The 21,216-nt window shown below is 39.4% G+C and overlaps 1 protein-coding gene across 2 annotated transcripts in view; it reads right to left on the bottom strand.

Annotated features, from left to right (window-relative positions):
* The window catches only part of erbb4b (erb-b2 receptor tyrosine kinase 4b), a gene marked incomplete at both ends in the record, with an annotated part of 235,030 nt that extends 225,097 nt beyond the window's left edge, over positions 1 to 9,933 (bottom strand). For both annotated transcript variants that reach the window (XM_079465171.1, XM_079465170.1), the window contains one exon: positions 9,855 to 9,933. In XM_079465171.1, coding sequence (XP_079321297.1) covers positions 9,855 to 9,933 — 79 coding nt within the window. The remainder of the gene's footprint in view (positions 1 to 9,854) is intronic.
* Between the last annotated feature and the right edge of the window lie 11,283 nt (positions 9,934 to 21,216).

Raw genomic sequence — 21,216 nt, 5'->3', positions numbered from 1 at the left:
AGTGACAAATATAAAGGACTATATATAATGATTTATTGCGAAAAATAAAATCATGAAATATGGAGATACAAGATTTTAGAACGACCGCAGTGATTTATGTCTTGAATGTAATGTAAGTCACTGTGGATGAAGTGTCTGTCAAATTCCTAAATGTAAAATTAAAATATCAGCGGGAGGAAACAGTAACAAAACAAACAAAATAACTAACAAAGTACTTTGTAAATAAACTGCAAGTCCATAATATAGCATGCTATGAGGATTCAATGCATGAATCAAACTCATTCAGAACGCTGGCAATTCCTTGTGCTGCTTTGCTTGCATTATATTTCATTACATCCCTGCATGTAGGCACAAATCATAAAGAACGCTGACGCAGTAGCATTCATTTCTCCTCTATTCTGCCTGTACATAATCTCCAACATGAGACAGATCCCATGCAATCAAATGCCTTCACTGCTATTGGTCTGTTGCGTGTGATGTCACTGCACAGTTAAACTTCTCTGAACAGTGTTGTAACACTGGAAATCAAATTGCAAAGTTCTTCCTCGAGGCTCACTCCCACAGTACATCCCTCTGAATCACTTCCTTTAAAATTCCTCTTCTTCCGTAACCAGATTTTTTCCTCATATCTTCCCAGCCGCTGCGTTTGCGGAAAAATCAATTAAAGACGAGTTTGGTCAAGGTAGCGCAACATAAATCACGTACATGAGCTTTTGCCTTCAAGGCCATTAGAAAAAATGTTAAGAGAAAAAGATGTCAGGAGAGCAGGAGTACAGCAGGTCCTCTCTAATAGAGTTTGGTCAGGCTATAAAATCAAAAAGATCAAGAGTTCCTTCAATCAACAGCAAAAGACATAAAACAACCGGCGGCTGTCGATAGATTTACACAACGTCCGCACAATCACAAATAAAATCACTCTCAAATACAATACCAGGCTGTAACTTAACAAGCGACAAGGAGAAAATTGGAAAATGTCAAACAAGTGAAGGCAGAGAAGTGAAAGATTTTTTTTCTATTACAAAACATGCCCTGTAAAGGCTGGGAGTGCCTGACACATACACTGCAAGCCGTCAGCAACACCAGCATTTCAACATAAACACACTCAGTATTATAACATTTGTTTGGATAAAGTTGAGGAAAACTATAATGTAAACATATAGAACAAATGCTACAACACGGATTTGCCGATAATGCTTTGGGAGCTGTAACTTCTGGTTTCGATTCAGTTTATCCTATCCAAATCTGACCTTTTACCAAGATATACGAGGAAGCCGCTAAACTTGTGAGCTGAGCTACGATGATCTGAAATGCTGACAATTCTAACTGGCCAATGGCTCCTCAAGAGCGCACACAGTGCCGAGTTCTTCACGAGTGACTATTGATTTAGGAGGACCTATTGACAGAAATACATTTAAATATTCATAATGTATAAAGACCTTACATAAAGAAACCCTTATGCTTTTAGTACCTTGAATGAGCTACTTTAATCCATATACACCGCGGATCCCCTTACACGGAATTCGGCATGTTGTTTCTACAGTAACCCAAAACAGCACGTTTCCTAAAAACACGACAACAGCTTAGTCCTGTGACAGCTGCAGTAGTGCTTCAAAGAGGAGGGGGGGCAAGGAGTTAGCCATTGGATGCAATTCATGCCATGGTGTAGTAACAACATCCACCAGCAGGGGCCAAATGGATATTGCCAACCAGTAAAACCTTGACCCCCACCTTAACTTTTGGTGGAATAAGCAAAGCTGACTTTGGATCAGTGGCTTCCAGTAATTGTAACCTACTTCTAAAAACGTTCACCTTGTCAGATGGTTCAATATAATAATGGCATATCTGCTCTGTGATGGATCACCTGTCCAGGGTTTCCTTTGGCCCAAGATAGCTGGGATAGGGTCCAGCTCTCCCTCCCTGAAACCCCAAAAGGGAGAAAGCTGTACAGACATTTGACGGATGGATTGCATATGTTGCATGAAAAGCATTGATTTTAGAAACTAATGGATAGTTGGTAGGAAATCAGCTTATTCTTTATGATCAGTGTCTGCAAAATTCTAGTCAACATCTAGACTCTAGAGAGTCTTGTATAAGATATGAATGAAGCTAACATGACTTTTTACCCCCTTTCATAACCTGGATCACAATCCCATGAGCACCCCTAGGGTGAGCCAACGGTGAGTTTGGAAAGAAAAGATGCAGGCATGAGACAGAGAGAAAGGGAGCGTCATACAGCATCTGACACTAGATGTCCGGTGGTCGAACGGGATAAAATGTCCCTGTCACAATTTTGTGGCTCCCCTGAGTGAGGTCTGATTTATTGGGCTGACCAGCCTCTCTGGTGTTGGACGTTTTACCCACCGCTCCTGGGAACTGTACCCACGCTCTTTACACTCAACCTCATGCCAAAAAAAGTACAAAAAATGAATATCTGGCCCTTAAGTCGTTGGAGCTAAAATTAGAGACTCGCTCTCTTTTTTCATGTCTCACTCCATATTACAAAATGCACCTGCATCAGCGTTATGTTCACCTTGCTTGGGGGTTTAATGTGTCTTTATGTGTGTGTATCAGGAAACAGGGGACAGTCCAACAGTACACACCTCAGCATGGTGCCCATACACCGCAAGTCTCAATCTCAGCCGTGTGCGTGCCTGTCTGTATCTACAAGCAGGTCACCAGTGGACCGCCTACATTAAGCAATGCTGTCTACAGTCAACAGCCACAAAAAGCAAAACTCAACAGAATTGATATTGGTCTTTTGAATAGGATTTGTTCATTGTACCAAAGCCTGCAGTGCTGACCTACCCACAAAACTCCGCTGTACCATATCACCTTTAACAGAGTAACAATCTTGCTTCAGTCAATTCATTGGGGAAGAAAAGCACTGTATGATTTTTCAGCTAATAACAGACTTTCACAGTGTAAAATAACTACATTATTCAGCGGCAAAGTCAGCCAATCACTTGTAAGCTCTCTTAAACTCTCTTTTCTAAGGTTCTACAGGTCGAATGACAGTCTTTGCTCAGCACATGGCTCATCCCTCCTGCAGTCAGCCAGGCAGCCAAGGTCAATTGCATTTACCCCTTTCAACTCGTTCCATGCTTTATGTGGCTTTACGGCAGACGTTATATTTTCTCTGCACCAAGGTGACTGCCCGGCCGCAGGAGAGCTTAGCAGATGCATCACTGACCGTGTTAACAGCGCATGCACGGTTTTTAAAGTTTTAAAGCGTCACCAAATTGAATTGTAAAAATAATTTTAAACATGGTTCCTAAACATGTTCCCTGTCATTGACAGACAGACAGTCCCGCCTTAACGTCACTGCATTGCATGATTCAATGTTATGTCATGCCGGCTGGGATGCTCAGATAAACCGTGGTTTTGTTTTCATTGCACCACAGTGTTTACTTAAAGGAACAGTTCACCCAAACATGAACATTCGGTCATCAATTACTCGAGATATCCAAATCCGTATGCATTTCATTGTTCTGTTGAACACAAAAGAAGATGTTTTGAAGAATGTAGATCTTTCCCTGTGTTCATCAGAACAAAGACATGTATACAGATTTGAAAAAATTCGAGGATCTTTATTTTTGGGTGAACTGTTCTTTTAAGTGCTAACTTTTATAACAGGTATATTCAATTGGAATGAGGGTAAAATTGCACACATCTTACTGAAAAAATGTTTGTCTTAAGTGGATGTATACATCCACACAAATACATACTGTATGCATAATATAAACACAAATATATAATGCTATACGGGTAGATTTAGCTGTACAGCATATCAAAGGCAGACGACTACAGTCATAAATCAAGCAACGTGCTAATATTTAAAAATAATAATATAGCTAAATTAAATATACTTCGATTAAATAATGTAAAGTTTCTGATAATTGCAATAATACCGTGAATATTCTCTTAAATTTTCTCCCAGTATAATTTGTATTAAATATTTGATAATGATGTACAGTACAGTCTCTAAAGCTGCTTTGAATAGTGCTATATAAATAAAATTTAATTGAATTTTTTTCTATTTATTCCCCTTCCTAATTCCTCCTTTCTGCTCAAATTTTTTCTCTCTCCTATTCTCTCTCTCTCCCTGATGTCTGCTATTATGTGCCACCATGGGCCGCAAAATCACCTATAACCGCTCACTTCCATGAGAGCTTCATTAGCGGGGACAAAATGTATCTGTTGCGCACAGCACAATGAAAGTCTGTCCCTGAGAGGGAATACAAACATTTAATTATGCAGCAATGACACAGAGAGACTAAAAGAGCGAGAAAACGCTTAACTCCTCCGCTAATTACAACTTTTTAATTTTGACTGTCCATTCATCCACATATTTGACAACTTTTCCGATATCTCTTCACATGCACACATAAGCCGGTAAAGATTATGACTAGTTGGCCACGGCAGTCGTCTTGAAATAGTCAATATTGCTACTATGAATGTAAAAAATGCCACAAAACAATGAATAAAAAAGGAACGAAAAACATGAAACGGTCAGTTGTGTAAGGTGCGGTTTGTTTATAGAATTGCTCAAAAATGATACGGACTCTTCATTATTTATAAGTAAAAGGGTAAGGTGTAGGTTTAAGTAAGAAGAAACAGCTCACTTTGTTGTCCTCCGAGAGAACAACAGAGGGAAATTGGGGATGCAGAATTTACTTTAATTCCGTACAATCGCTTTTAATTCCACGCACCGTGGTAATGAGCGCATTTTAGCAAAGATTAGGCCTATATCTATTGTCATACTAATTTCTTCCTTTTGTTGCGTGCACACAAAAACGAATGAATGAAGTTGAAAGGCAGACTTGAAGCAGACGAAAGCAGAAGCCAGAAGAGCAGGACAACTCCGTATTAAACGATTGGCAGTGTCAATCAGAGCCAATGTTTGGCTCTCTCCTTCTATATCCTCAAACAGACGAATTCCTCGGAACGGCGCTTATTAACAGCCCCTCTGCTGTTCTTAATTGTAGGCTGACAACGCCTGTCTTTGGCTTTGGGAATGAGGGACAAAAGCAGCTCTCAAACTTCATAGTTATGGATGTCTGAACAGCTCATGTACTTCTGAATAGCACTATGTATAATGAGTCAGAGAAGTGAATGTTATGAATTTTGTCAGTACGAAGAGGTGGAACTCAAGTTTGTGTGAAACAATAGCTAGCGACGGATTGGCATTGCGCTGTTTATTGCCTGCATGGCTGTCTATCTTTCACCCTTGTCAGTTGAAAGTGAAGAGGACTATTATAAAACTCGCCTGCAAGTCTGAACTGTTTATCGGCAAAACAGAGAACATCTATAAAGTCTGCGAAAGTAGAAAACGGTAGCAAAGGATTTGCTGTAACGTCTTAAAGGGGTTTCGTACTTTCATCTAAAATTGGCTGAATGATTCTTTTAGCAATTTGGATATTTAAAGAGCTTGTTTTGAATCATTTGAAGAACATTGGTAACCAAGCAACTCTGGTTCCATTGACTTCCATTCCATTGACTTTCAATTCAACAAAACCACTGAGACATTTTTCTAAATATCTTCTTTTGTGTTTCACATAAGAAATCCTATACAGGTTTTGAAAGACATGATGGTGAATAAATGATTTTTGGGTAAACTTTCCCCAAAAGATGCCAAATTTGAAGATGAAGTTGTAAATGGTATTTTGCCTCTGTTGTTTGGAAACAATTAGATTCCACTACATTCACTTAAGTGTGATTGCTCTCTTTTCAACACATTACTGCTGAACTTTAAAAAATGGGAATCAAGAAAACAGCAGGAGCCAAACTAGCAATCACTACTGTTCTAGATAACAAGAACATATCCCCAGCCAGCAGGGCTCTGCAGTCAGAGGTTAAATGATTTGAACTTCTGACTTACCACGTAACTGACCTAGAAAAGTGAATAGCTCGGCTTCTGTCTGATGCGATTCTTTTAGATTCTCTACAGATGGGAAAAGCTGTTGTCTGTAGTGAATGTGTTGTCTGCAAACATTTTTATGTTATGAATTACACATGAGTTGCCATGCCCTTTTACCCATGGTCAAACACTGCATGTATGAATACTGACAGCAGTTCAGTAATCTGTCGAACCAACAGAAGACGGTAAACACGGCATGTGCATGAATGTAAAGCAATGGCGCAGTTTAAACACTATCTCTCCCATATGGGCCCTGTGATTCTTTGACATCGGGCTTTGTAATGGCATTTTATATTGTGCAGGCGCTAGTTGTAACAAATTCTATCAAATGACCATGTCATTGAATTTATACTATTGCGCAGAGAAGAACCCCTTCAAAAAAGGTACTTTGGAAAGAATGGAAAGAGGGTGTTCACACACATTGAATTAAGATTGAAAATGTAAAAAATTATAACAGCAATAAACACAAGCTCTGCTTATTTTGTATGAATGACCCTTAAGGGGATTGTTTTCCCAAAAAAGAAAATTCTTGCATCATTTACATCATTCCAAACTTGTATGACTTTCTTCTGCAGAAAACAAAAGAAGATATTTCGAAGAATGTTGGTTACCAAACAACACAGGCCCCATTGACTTATTTAAATCATAACATCTTTTCTTGAGCTACAAAGAAATACAAGAAATAGTCTTGAACGACATTGAGGTGAAAACATTATGACAAAATGTGTACATTTTGTTTTCTGGGTTCAGCTAATTTTATATCCGTCCAATGCAAAAATGTTAGAACGTAAGCAAAAACATCTTAAAATATTTTATTTCAGTCTCTGTAACCAGCATTGTTTAAATCAGTCGTAAAAACCTACGGCAGGTCTGAGTGATTGAAGGCCAAAGAAACCGACAGCGAACAACAATAAAAATGTGTTTTTAAAAATAGCTAATTCCCATCAGTCCCTGCTTCTCTGCACTACAGAATAAACCGGGGTGAGGCGGCACCGTCCTAAACCAAGCATGTACTGCAACAGTCAGTAAGACCACGTCCAGCGGGAGAGACACTCGGCGCAGAAGCGGAGAGGAGCACGCTGTGCAGGAACCCGCCTTCGCTTGGCAGGAGTTGGCACTACTAACAGAATCAAAGGCTGCTTTTCTTCCCATTGAAACACATGAGCTCAGAGGTCAACCTGCCTTTCTTGGACCACGATGGAGAAAAACTGAATAAATGGGCTTTGTGAGACAATGGCTTATTGCCGTGTAGGCAGACGTTTGAAGCAGTGTTGCCTCTTGCTTTGACCAAATAAAAAGGGTGCGAGAGATGCTGGTCTCTCAAAGCCGCAATAAAAGTAAACACTTTACCCGTCTTTGTTGAAAGGGCTTCTCGCCTGCGCTACACTATGTTAACATTTAGATGTACTGTGAACTTGACATGTGCATCCCTGGAAATATATAAGGCTGGGTTATATCAAATCTGCCTTTTAAAATAATAAATAAGAAACAGTTAATTATGTAAATGAGCAATTCTATGAAAGATGCATATGACAGGGTGGTAACATTTCGGCAGAAATTTTTAGGCAAAAAATATAATTATGATAAAGTAGGGCAAGAGAGACGATTCTTGTGGGATACTTGGGCCTCATATGGGCACTGACAATCAAAATCTTGTATGAGCTCTGATGCCAGACCAGACAAAACTGAGCCAAGAATTATTTTCTTTCACAGACTTAACACGAATTTAAATCAATATTTAACAACACTGAAATAAATACTACTTAACCGACCTAAACCGAACCTCCGTAAAAGATCTGCCATTAAATAGATCTGGTTTTAATTTAACCTTTTAATATAAAGAGCCCTTTAAATAGGATTTAGCACAACCTAAAAAGCCTTTTAGCACCTAAAAGGTTTCTGCTATTATAACAAGCCCAACAACCTACTCGTTTGAAGCTGTTTTTATTAAGAACTGCACAGCATCAGTCTCATATGCTTTAAATGTTATACAGCTCTATTATAGCAGTAACCCTCGCCCGGAGGAAAATATCAGATATAAAAAAGAAGAGTTTAATTGCTGAACGATTAATTTTCATCAACAGAGACTTCATCCGAACCTAAGCCTATTAAACCGATATTTGTGTTCCTCTTCTTCCCACGAGCATTTCTACTGGCACGACTCCGAAATGTCACGGAAAAGACTTATTTAAATGCACGACCGTCTTCAAAAAGATTGCGAGACATATAAAGACCAATACAGTGATTTAAACACGACTGCGCATAGCAGTGGTCACATGACGCGGATCATTATTGTCAAACCTCTCATCAACTCCACATTAAACCGAACGAACAGGTTCAGGGATTCTACACAGAAGACATATAAACTCGAAACTTTAATGAATAAATTAAAATCAATGTTATTAGTTTTGATGTGGCATGCTTCATGTTTTATAGCACGACGGATATATTTAGCCTACTGTTATGGAAATCTTACTGTTTGTATAGCAGCAATATTTTACTTCGCAGAAATGTGTCGTTTCTTATTTATTTTTACTTGTTGACTCGCTAAAAGTATATTTACGATACGGTTTTCAATTTATGTCATGAATAAAATAACTCGATAAGCCTCTTGTCTGCTCCGGGCAGCGCAGGTTCAATCCGTGTGTGCGTGTGTGTGCGCGCAGCGGAGCAGAAGTGCGTCAACGCGCTTCTTTGCCAAAGTCACTGACACTAGTAATGAACCATAAACATCAAGCTGTGTTCTCCCACATTCAGTTGGTCAACTGAAACGGTCGATTCTGTATTTTAGTCAATGATCAGTTCTTCTGATCTAGACTAATAGCAATATCAGTAGGCTATACAGTAGTCGTACTATTTTAACTGCCGGGCATCCCAAAGTATTCCAAAGCAAACGCACAACATCGTACAATCGCCTCGCTATAAAGTTTACTTGGATTTAAATTGGGTCAATTTAGCTCGACTGTGATGGAGAATCGGTAATTGCAGCATCATTTATACGACAATCGATACCGGTGTTTCATATTGATACATTTTGATGGAGCTACGTTTGAGGATTAGCTGACTATTCATCGTATGTGTGTGCGGGTGAAATAGAGAGAGAGAGAGAGAGAGAGAGAGAGAGAGAGAGAGAGAGAGAGAGAGAGAGAGAGAGATTTGATTCGTGTATCTCGGTTCATATACCACCACCATGTGGAGATCTGGACGCAACGTTGGTATGAATTCTGATTATTATTACGTGGTAAAACAGGAGACACATTAAATCTGCATAGTCACAGTCATATATAAAAAGGGAAAACAATATGTATACAAGCAAACCACAAATGACACCTAAAATCGCAGTGTAAAATAAAAAATAAACGTCAAGACTGTAAATGCACCTTAATACTTAATAGCATGATGTCATTTCAACCTTTTCTTGTCTCCCCACAAAAAAAGTTAAATACGAACCGGTCACCAACAAACACACCCCAGAGGTTCGTCAACAAAGCGACTCTTACACGCAGGGAAACAGACAAGCGCTTAAACTCTTTCTCAGACAGTGTACGGGCTGAGAATAACAAAACAACGTCCAACGAACACTGAATGCCCCTTTCACTGCCACTTCAACAGTGCCATTCTGCGCTATCAGTGCCACAGCTCCAACTGTATGCCAGTCTACTACGCTCAAACACACAGAGACTCTATGCATGAAATCTACATGCTGCATCATTGTGGTGGTGAATGAATGACACTCATTTAATATACCAATCTTATAGATTTCAGACAGGTGTCAATATTGCAAATCAAGCGAATGACAAAAAAGATGTGATGGTTCCAGACACCAGAGGATGGGAACTGCGCAATTCCATCCCCCAAAAAGTATGCCGATCATATAGGTGCGCGCATGAGAACACATCACCTTTGCGCACGAGACGATGGGCAGTCGTTTACTCACCTTGTTGCGAGTGGTTCAGCCGGATCGCCACTGAAGTGAGAAGAAAGCCGAGGCAACACAGACAAGACGCCAGCTTCATTTTTCAAGTTATCCTTGTATTTCACATGTCCAGTATCATATCCTTTATATTTAAAATGTCTTTGGCACGCAACTGCCCAAGAGTGACTTCTGATGTGGTGCTGCTGTGTGTTGCTGCAAATAATTCAACGAGGCGCTCCGTGTGTTTGGTAAATAGTACTCCGTAAACAGCGCAAAAGTTTAGGTGCGAGAAATTCGCAGTACAGTGGTTTGACGGGATCTCGACGCAAAGCTCATGCCATTACTCTCTTCAGACGCTCTTCAGCGCTGATACGGCACAAAGCCCGAGACACGCCCCCGTGCAACTACGCTCCGCCTTGCGCTAGTCTGATTGGTTCAAAATCGGTAAAATTAGAAAAGAGCCCTCCCTCCACTGCTCAACGTAAGTTTGGGATTGGCTGATGGAGCGCTCGCTTTTAAATACACCTGTCTTGTTGTAGATACACGTCTTTTTTATTAGGACGTTTGTTACATCAGCATCGAGAAGTTGTCTCACGCTTGTGTAAAGTGTGTAAATAAACTGCGATTGAATACAATACTACAAAAGTAAAGTTGGTTGGCATATTGACGTTGAACAGAAGGTTACTCAGCTACGTTCTGACACTTTTAAGTCTTTTAGATTACAAAATCCACCTGCACACCTGTCGTTAAAGATGAGGGGAGTCAGACGTGATATTTAAAACATCTGGTACGCTTCACACACCCACAAACAGACAGGTTACGCACTTCTACGTGAAAATAAACGGATGAAATGCCAGCGTTTTGTTTTGACTAACATGCCTACCTGTCTGTTGTCCTACACGATACAAACATACAGTTGCCAGTACATGTGTGTATAATTCAAATGAATTCATTAAAACTATTTATCATCATTATGAAATTAATTGTTATCGAGTTCACACTGGAAACACCACAAGTGAAAACATCACGCAAAAGACAACCCTATACGCGCATTACTGAGCAAATTAATAACAAAAATACTACACAGAGTCAAAATAAACATTAAAACGATACAAAAAAATGAAAATATTAAACAATACGGTATACATTCTAATTTACCACAATAAGAATATTTTCTATTTCTATATACAAAACGTCTGAATGACATTTACTGGATCTCTGGGGCCCACGGAAATCATTGGTTTTAAGAGATTCAAAGTAGATGAAAAGAATGAAACCAGAAAAGGAAAGATTTAAAGTAGATGAAAAGAATGAAACCAGAAAAGGAAAGATTTAAAGTAGATGAAAAGAGTTAAACCAGAAAAATAAACATATCCAGTTTCATTTTCACAGTGCACTTGATTTCTGTAAACTTAACTCTTCTAAGAATCAATTTTGATGGAGTCAAAGAAAGGTTTGTCAGCCTGTTCTGCTGGTGTGTGACATATCTGCATACTTACTGTAGTAGTGACCTTTCGCCACAGGAGGGAGTCACAACCACACTTTGGGGTTACAGAGGGTCAGAGCCAGCAGGAGATCTAGCTGCTTCCTTCATAGAGAGCCATTGAATGACATTGGCATCTCATTATTTAAAAGAGGCTTGTCATCAGCATTCAATAATAATAACCTAGTTTTGTGATTTGATTAAATATTAAAACCTTCTGCGGCTGTCACCTAACAAGCTACTTTCCTGTTCTCATTTGGCACAGAACGATGCAATTAACCGGCAAAATATTCAAATGGCTCTTTTGTTCCATTAATAAATGTTTTGGAATGCTACGTATGACAACACCTTCCAGATGCTCTCAATCGCATTATTCATTCTCCGGATTAGACGAGCGAATAGCAAAGGTTCCGCCGGCTGGCAACTACAGCCTTGATGCTAGGTTTAGAGCTAATTTAATACATGACTCCATGATTTGTCTAATGGATGAGAGTTAGTTGTGCAAGGGTCCTCCTATGCATAATGATTTCAGACACACAATATCCAAGAAATGAAGTGGCTTCATCAACAAGGCAGAGCTTATCTCCCCTGCTATCTTCCATTACATGTCCTCCACCAGCACTTAGCAGCCTGCCACAAACTATCAACTACTAGAGAATAAGAAAACTGAAATTATTTGCGTTCAGGAAATGATAGTTCCCGGCGGACCGTCACAATGGTAAATCACAGGAGATTCATTCACATGGAGTGTTTTTAAAGCTACATAAGTGAGCTGTTCAAGATATAAACTACAATAATAAGTGTTTGTTATCAAAGCAAGTGCGTCCCTATTAAATGTATACAAAACATGCATCACGTGCAGACAAAGTGTAAAAACTCAAATTAAATGAAGGCCATAAATATGATTTGATATACAGACTAGGTAAATATATAAAATTACTTGTATTAAAGGTATGGTTCACCCAGAAATGACAATTATTTATATTCCCTCTCCTTTCAAACTTGTATGGCTTTTTTTCTTCTGTGAAACACAAAAGAATAATTTAAGTAGCCCTGCCTCTTTAATCCTAAACTAAAGCCTGCTACAGACTACAGCGTTTTAAGCGATCTTATATAATATCATGACAGGCCACACTGCGCGTCATGGATCTAATAAACTTGGGAACGGCATGCATGTACACTGTACGATGATGAAACTTCCTGAATCTTAGGCTACGGTGCAAGTTAGAAAACATCATCAGTATGCGCAGATTGTAAACAGACACAGCAACATGAATCACACTTCGTCATTTGTGCTTTTCATATATATAATGTTATACGTTATCTTAAAATGTATCCCTTGTACTACTTTCAATGTAAAGGTTCATGATTATTATAATTTATAATGTGAAGCAAGAAAAAAAGTTGTGCTTTTCATGTGTGCTGGAAAAAAAGAACAGGTGGCAGTGGAAGAGAGCAATATTATTATAATATAATTTTTTTCGCCTCCATGGCGATTAACTTTATTGCCATGTAGTGTTGATCAATACCTAACTTGGTGCTGCATTCTTATTGGCTACTCAGTAGGTGCAAGTCGTATGATCAAGCAATATTTCTGACACTGACTGAAAATGACAGTAGCCATCTTTCAGTCTCTCTCCCTGTATGACGTAGGACCAGCGTTTAGAGCCACGACCACAGAAATCGCCACGGTTGTCATTTTTCGTCTGGGACAGCCCAAAATCGCAAAGTCTGTAGCAGGCTTAAATCGCTCCATAGCAAGCCGCAGAGAGAGTGGAACGCCAGCGTTACCCATTTCTAAGAACACACCAGGGCTGAATGGCACTGTAATTTAATTACTTTTGAAGAACTTAATAGAGATCAATGCCTCACAATGTGCAAATTGCAAAGTTATGACATAATTATGCTTTTTGAATGACTCTGCATTCAGTAATCTAAATTCTCCCCAGAGTTTGATGATCTGTTACTTTTTTAATGGCCTGGAGTCAATTGACAAATTGTGTCTTCTTCCTCGAAGGCTGTTAAGGTCGCTTAGATCTGGAGTCGCTGAGCAATGAGAGGCATTACCGGATTACATACACACCATTACGTGGCCACTGCCACTGCTAAGCGCCCTCATCAGAATTTTGAAGGGAATTCAGTGACTGTGTAATTGTTTTCAATTTGGTGGATGCTCTCTACCAAAACTCATCGCAAGAGTTTTCGGACTCGGGTAAAGCTCTCTGTAAATGGTACCGTGTGTAACACCCGTTTAGTTTCATTTAGACCTTTCGTTAGAAACATTTACCCAAACGCATGAGAAGAAATATACACAACTGTGGAAGAGGGAGACTTCGGTTAAACTAGTGATTCAGCAGAGCAGATTAATAATAACTGCCTTTGTGAAGATGGTGTCAATTGGGTTTTAATACTTGCCAGCCATAATTTTCACTGGAGCCCAGATGAATTGAATAGAGTGAGATTTAAATAAGGAACTAAATCATTGGTTAATGGACTGATGAAATACTGTTGTAATGTTTCATAGATTTCTCCAAAAGCTCTTTTTTTATTATGAAAGAATTAAAAATGAGATGCTGCCATCTACAGGACTTCATGGGAATTGCAGGCAGTGTGGCTCAAGTTACCTTTTCCAAATAGTTTGACTAAAATCATAAAATACTCAAATAAAAACGATACTTAAATAAGGGACATCATATCACCGTTCTGATGTATATCTCTCTAGATACAGCACTGTCCAAATTTAACTTGATTTCACCAAGCACACAATATTTTGCCAACGTACAAATATAACTAATAATAAGACTTTTACTATTTAGGACTGATAGCCAAAAACACTTGACACTAACAAATACAAGGTCACATGCAGGGTCGTTTTACACTGATAAATATAGAATGAATGCACCTTAAAAGCATAAAACTAAATGTTTTGACATCCAAGAGAGTTAGCCCAAGTACAGCAGAATGCCACACGTCAAAACAACTGATGCTCTTTTTGATACTGAAGCGTAATCAATTCCCCGGTCAACTTGACAAACATTCAAGTAATGTAAAAACTTTAATGATATAACAGGCTATTTATATATTTAAAATAGTAATTAAACGGTGTCATATATGAAATCCAAATAATTCTATGAAAAGTATGACTTTTTTGTGACCAAACGACGCATCTGAACCACATTTCCACGTTTTGCGGAAATTCCACACCTTACCATTGAAACAAAACATACACAGTACAATTATGACATCTGCTGGACACATGAAAAAATAGAACCACGCTAATAGCAATGTGTCGTCAGCATTGGCAAAAATGTAAACAGGATATAATGAAGGGCCTATGAAAGCGTATGCCACATGGAGGCAGCATCGGACCTGGGTACTTTGTCCTCCTCGACTACGGCACTAATGGATTGTTACATGAGACATAAAACACGAAAAATGCAGATGACATCTAAACGCCAAATTATCAATGTCCCAGACTAAAGTTCGTTATCTTTAATGTTGGTGTAAAATGTACCACAGAGAAACTGTGCACGTATCTTTTCCGCATACAGGTCTGCGAACTTGCTCTTAATCTCTTTTTAAAGAGCGAGTGTGGCCCTGCGGTCTCTCGTGGGTCAGGGTGTATGATGATGGTTCACATTCACAGCTATCACTATTTATATACAGATACAGACACAGACAAGCGTTGACACCAGATCCACCGCTCATAACCAAGATAAGCGCGTGCGTTCAGCATGTGAGAGTTCATATCATTGCGTCTGTGTATGCGCACCGGAGACATGACATTGTACGTCAGCGCGTGTGCGGCATCGGCCTATTTGTCCATGCGCGTCTGTCTGCAAGTGTCAGTTTGTGTTTTTCTGAACACAGGAAGGCTCGCCGAATCACTCCCACCTCTAAAACCTCAACAGCATTCGGACTCTCGACAGTTTCCTAATGATTCAACCAACTTCTGTGTGATGAAAGGCCCACGGCCGCAGTGAAACTCGCGTGGCTTCCTATCGCGTCCTTTAATTCAACAACCAATGGCGACAAAAGAACAAAGAGACGACTGCATTCTTGCTATATGTTTGCCATTTGCGACCGAAGTTGTTTTCCTTAACTACGCATGAATTAGTTGTCACTCGACCGGTAAAATAAATGAAAGACACACCTTTATGTCACGTGAAACGAGCTGCTCCAATAGCAGTACTACCAGGAAATGTGGTTAGGTCTCTTCTTGAACCTCACTTTAAAACGTATGGAATTCACTGAACCGCCTATAAGGCCCAATTCACATTACGCGTCTTTTCGTTATTTTAAATGTAGACATATAGGGGCGACGCGGTCTTTTTTTCAGGCGCCGCATCGAGATGAAAACAACTTTTCAGAAAGCCGCGAGCTTTGCGGGTCACGTGACAAGAACCAACCAGCCAATATAGACGAGGTCAATGAAGATGGAGACGGAGCGGATCACAGCATTACTTAATCTAGTAGCAGAGTTATTGCAAGGTGTTTTCAGTGCATTTAATCCATATGTCCTTTGTTTATACCTCCTCGCCTCAACGGCTATAGTGGCCAATGGTTGCTTGGCGACGACAGACTCCAGGAGAGCGCAAAGTCCAGGCGCTTTGGAAAAATGGAGAACGCAGTGCAGATCGATTTTTCCGGGCGGTTTAGACGCGAAATGTAAAAATCTACGTTTTTATAGACGATTCTTTCAGGCTATCGACGTTTTAACATTACACCTTAAACAGATTAAAGTTGAAATTGAGTTTCTCCATGCCGCGCTGCGCAGAGTTTTTGGTTTATGACAGTGAAGTACCGCGAGGGTTGACCGCTCCATATGATTTCAAATCACTCTCGCGGTACTTGGATGAAATACCTAGCTGTAATCTACCGCACAGTTGGCGTTTTGTGTGTAAAACGTTATTTTATGGGAAAACAGAAACAATGATTATACAATGGTTATATATTTCCCATGATTAGGTGGTTAAATGATTTTTATAGTGCCATTCAAAACAAATGTTACACAAATGTTTTAAAATAAAACACATTGTTTTTACTAATCTTACATTACTAGCACAATACAGGAATGCAGGAGGTCTAGAATATGGTAATGTGTGTGTAGCTATGTGTGTGTATGGTTCTTCCATCTGTCAGTTTCAGCTTTGTGCATATTTGTAAAGAGAATCCCTTTGGTAGAAAAAACACACAGAAAGTATCGGACACTTCTTTGTTTGGCCGGTAAAATCTGAATGGAGACTGTGCAAATGTATTTATATATTACGGATATACTTTTACTAGAAAAAGGTAAATTTTGAGATGAAAATGCTATTTATTAATTTTAGCCTATACTAAAAAACCTTGTTTTCCCCAATTCTTTGTGGCAGCATCAGAATAGTTAAGGCATTAGTTTCACACATTAATGTGTAAAATTTGGGTGTTAAAAACATATCCCGTCTTTGTCAGGAAGTCGGAAAAAATACTTTAAGAAATAAATTAATTTCACATATTTTATAGTGGTTACCCCATTTTTGTGTAACACCATTCAATGTGTCGGCAAGACTGGTACGTTTTTGTGAGACTTTTTATATTAAATGCAGGCACATTAAATGCCTATACTTTAAATTTGCATTAATATCAATTTATGCTAAATTATTAGGCCTACATTATCTATATCTTGCCATGCGTTCAGGGAAGTCCAACATCAGTTTTGCACCTACAATGCCATGGTCACAGGTCGAGATCTGGATCCTCCTGTCAGGGCATCAGCAATTGCTTTTAAACAATACTCCACCAGTCTGTGTCATCGCCTTATGAGTTTTGCAGCTTACACACACAGTATGACCTGTCATAACCTCATACTCATCGTTCCCTTCACATACAACCAATACCAGCCCACATACACACTCTACTTCATCCACAGTTGACTACTACCAAAAGTGTTTCTACACATTACAGTACAGTGGAGAAACAGTTGTTGCTTTGACATTTGGAAAAGGAGGCACAATGCCAAATAAGAGAGGTGAATGGGTTTGTCATAATGTACGGTGATGTAATCAAAGAGCTGCGTGATCATATCTAACACATTTCCCTGAATTTATTTTTCTCTGGCAAAAAAACGTTTGACCTGTATCCTTAAAGGTGCTATGGGTAACTTTTTGTAGGATGTATTGACAGTAATGTAATATCATATAAACAACTATGTCTTTAGGGGAGACCTTACACGATGAAGCGTTATGTTTTTATTACCTTAGAATGAGACATCTTAGTCCTGTGAGAGCCTGTCGTAGCAGGGAGGGGTGGAGTGAGCCGTTGGTTCCAATTCGCAACCTCACCACTAGATGCCGCTCAATTTCATACACTGAACCCTTAAATGCTTTAAAACGGACTTGTGATCCGTTGGAGATCTTGGATGGACGCGCAGCAGTGACGCATTCGATGCATCCTTTCATGGGTTCTCTGTTCTTGAATATTGGAACAGACTTTGACAGCTATTGATGACGTAGAGCGAGAACACATGGACACAAGACCGCTAAAGAACGCATACTGAGAAACGGCATTAGTTTTTATACATAAAATATATTGGATATTTTTACTAAGAACTAAGAAAAAGATGTAAAAAGAAGAGCCGTATAATGCATGAACTGGACTAAATCTTCAGGGCACCTCATGATTTTGGATGAAAATAAGTGGGCAGAGCTGTAAAGTAAGTGTGATGGATGTTATTTTTTGCTCACTTAATTGCACAATTCATCTAAAATGTCAAAAACAGTGAAAAAGTCTTTACTAGATCTATTAGTTCAGTGGAGATATTAAATAAAATTAACATTCAAACAAATGTTATTTTACACTGTTTTATGTATATTCATCATTCACAAGTCTCTGGAAATGTTTAAACGGTGACAGGGACATTTTGGAGATAAGGCCTTGCTGAGTAAGTCTCAGCCGCACTCTTTTCAGTGCCACGGGACCAGCGTTGGGTCCTCGGTTGCAAACTGGCTCCCTCAGCTCCACTGTGGTTACGTTCCACTGACCTTTTCAGTTTGCGATGCTCAAACGTCTGCTCAGGATGTGAAAGTGTGAACCAAGTGAGCAAGCAATTTACACTCTGAGGCCTAATGCCTGCTTAACCTGTGCCGAGGCCAAAGCTTCAAGCCATCTGCCTTCAAATTCTCTTTCCTGCTTCATCCAGCAGTCCTAAAATACTTCTCAATGTCATCACGGGGTTGTCAGATGTGTTGGGAGATGTCATCTTCAGTTGTTTCCTGTTTTCACTTCAGCTATTGGCAGCTGTGCACCCATTTTTATCAAACCACTGTTTCACAGTTTTCCTCCAGTTATCTCTCTTTCTCTCCACACGCCCTCAGCTCTCTCCAGAGTTCCTCCGCATTCTCTCGCTTTCCTCCACCACTCTCCACAGATGTCTCTTTCCACACATCTCCTTTCACACAAGCTCCTCGCAGGTGCAGACTCTTAACCCTCGGTTTGTGCTGTTAAAGTAAGCAAGTGCACGGTTCTCAGCTTATTTTAGGGTTCAGCGTTCGATTTTGCCTCAAGTATGGGTCCCAGATTGGTAGTTTCCCTCTTGGCAGTGGCTGTATGAATTTGGTGAGCGGTAGGAAGGAGCGCAGAAGCCCCCTCCCGCTTCTTCTTCCTCCTCTCGCTTCAGATTGCACCCCAGCTCTCCGACTGCCTAACCACAAACCAGCCAATACCCAGAGGCCTTTGCAGCAGACTCTTTCTCTCCCTCTTTCTCTGTTCTTTTTTTTCACGCTCAGCACAGGAAATAGCACTCCTCAGCCCCTTCAAAAACCCAAGATGGAGGTGTAGCATCCTCGTTGCTAAGCGAACGTGTGATTTTGCAGGCCTCAGAGGGTCAGGCAATGAAATAATTTGGAGTGATAATTTGACAAACGTGCTACCTGACACGAAATAGGTCAAAAAAGAAATATTTCATGATTATTTCAAAAAGAAATTGAGATCTCAAAGATAATTTTTGAGATGTTCTTTCCCATTCTTTTTACCGTAGATTTTATGGAAAAAAATTATTTATACATTTGGCATTTAGCATTTTGCTGATATCCAAAATGACTTAAAGTAAATATTTGTGTTTCACTGCTGCTGCAACTTGTACCAATAAATTTACAAGAACTCAACAAATAACAGCTTATTTTGTATTTATTTAACATTAGAAAACAAAATGGTAGCTGGTATATTTCATTTTTTTTACTTAACTCTGTTTTTTCACTAAACTGGCCCCAGGCACAATGTTGACAGCAACAAACCTTTTCTCTCTCACACGTCTTCACCTCCCATGAGCTTGTGTAGGATTTCAACGGTAGCTTTAGGCACTTAAGAAAGTGGCCTTGCTTTCCTTAGGCTTTGTGATAATGGATACTGACTGTTGGAACTTTATGACAGGGGCAGCAAACCGCCCACACCTGTGGAGCTGGATTCTCCTGACACTCCCAGGGCTAAAACACTGCATGGCAATCGCTCTATTTTTCCCACATAATGCTCATTACTTTCTGTCCAGCGCCTATACGTGAGTCACGGCCCTTACAGTTTGTGTTCCGCACATTTTTCGGATGTTCAGTCAGCGCGCGCCGAATCCTGCCATCTGACTGCGGAGGTGTGAGGAGAATTGGTCTTGGCCAATAAGACCAATAAAGGCATGCATTTTTAACAGGGTGTGTTCTCCATTGCAATGGATGGCACAAAGCACCAGCTAATACAACCCCCACATTGTCGAGCTGGAAAAACTGGAATAGGAGTCACCTGTGATGATTGCACAACAATCCTGAAGATATTTCTGGGTCACAAGGATCAGTACTTGACAACACAGCACCAATCATCTGAAAATTGGCAAGCGTCACCGGAGCCGACTTGCATGATTGGTTTTGATCATCGGAGGGATTTTTGGAAATATGAATCAGGTTCTGTGGAATTCGGTGAGAAGTTTCGGGAGATGAGCCATTCCGAAACAGAAAAATTAAAATTTTCAACATGTGAAAGAAAGATCCTGTGGCATATTTACACACCAATACAATGATTTTAGAAAAATCAGTAATGGGAAAACTACAAACTTCTCATAAATCTAGTTATATGATTTAACTATATTGATAAGTTAATACAAAAAAGTTCAGCAGGAAAAATTTGATTGCGTAATGATAAAGATGATTTATACAATGAGAAGTTGAAATACAACACAGTACAACATACAAAGTGGTAAAAAGCCGAAATATACTACTATATACTAAGTCTACTAGCAGTTTGGCTTGTGGTTTTCAAAACCCATGTATTCTTTTTTCAGACGGACTAAATATTATCAGCAAATTTCGAATAAAAATATCAAATTAATAATTAATTTTTCATATATTAATATTTTGTAGCTTTCCTGTAGCTCAGTGGTAAGAGCATTGTGCTAACAACGCCAAGGTCGTGTGTTTGATCCCAGGGGATGGCACATAGAAACAAATAAGATAATGCAATTTAAGTTGGAAAAAAGCGTCTGCCAAAGTTCTATGTAATGTGTGTGTGTATGTATATGCGCTGTATATACAGTTATGCAACTGAAATGCAAGCACCGTCATAACAATTCCCCCCCAACAGATCACTTGTCACACTGTGATTGTCACACAAATGAAAAAAAAACTACTTTACTGTATGTTTTTATTGCAAATGCTCTCAATATGTTTGCCACATCAGCAGTAATTGTTATGCTGTAAATATATCTATTTATTATAATTATTTCTCTTCCCCCGTCTCTTATCTCACTTTTTCCCCCTCTCTCTCTCTCTTTTCAAATATTTCTTATATTATTATTCCGTTTTACTGGTGTATTGCTGTAGACTGGCTTTGCCCTCACAAAAGCATTTCAATGTATACTCTCCCTGACATCTGTGCATATGACAA

Source organism: Barbatula barbatula (genome assembly GCF_947034865.1).
Source record: "Barbatula barbatula genome assembly, chromosome: 9".
In the NCBI taxonomy this organism is placed as follows: domain Eukaryota; kingdom Metazoa; phylum Chordata; class Actinopteri; order Cypriniformes; family Nemacheilidae; genus Barbatula; species Barbatula barbatula.
This window is presented reverse-complemented; position numbering and strand designations above follow the sequence as displayed.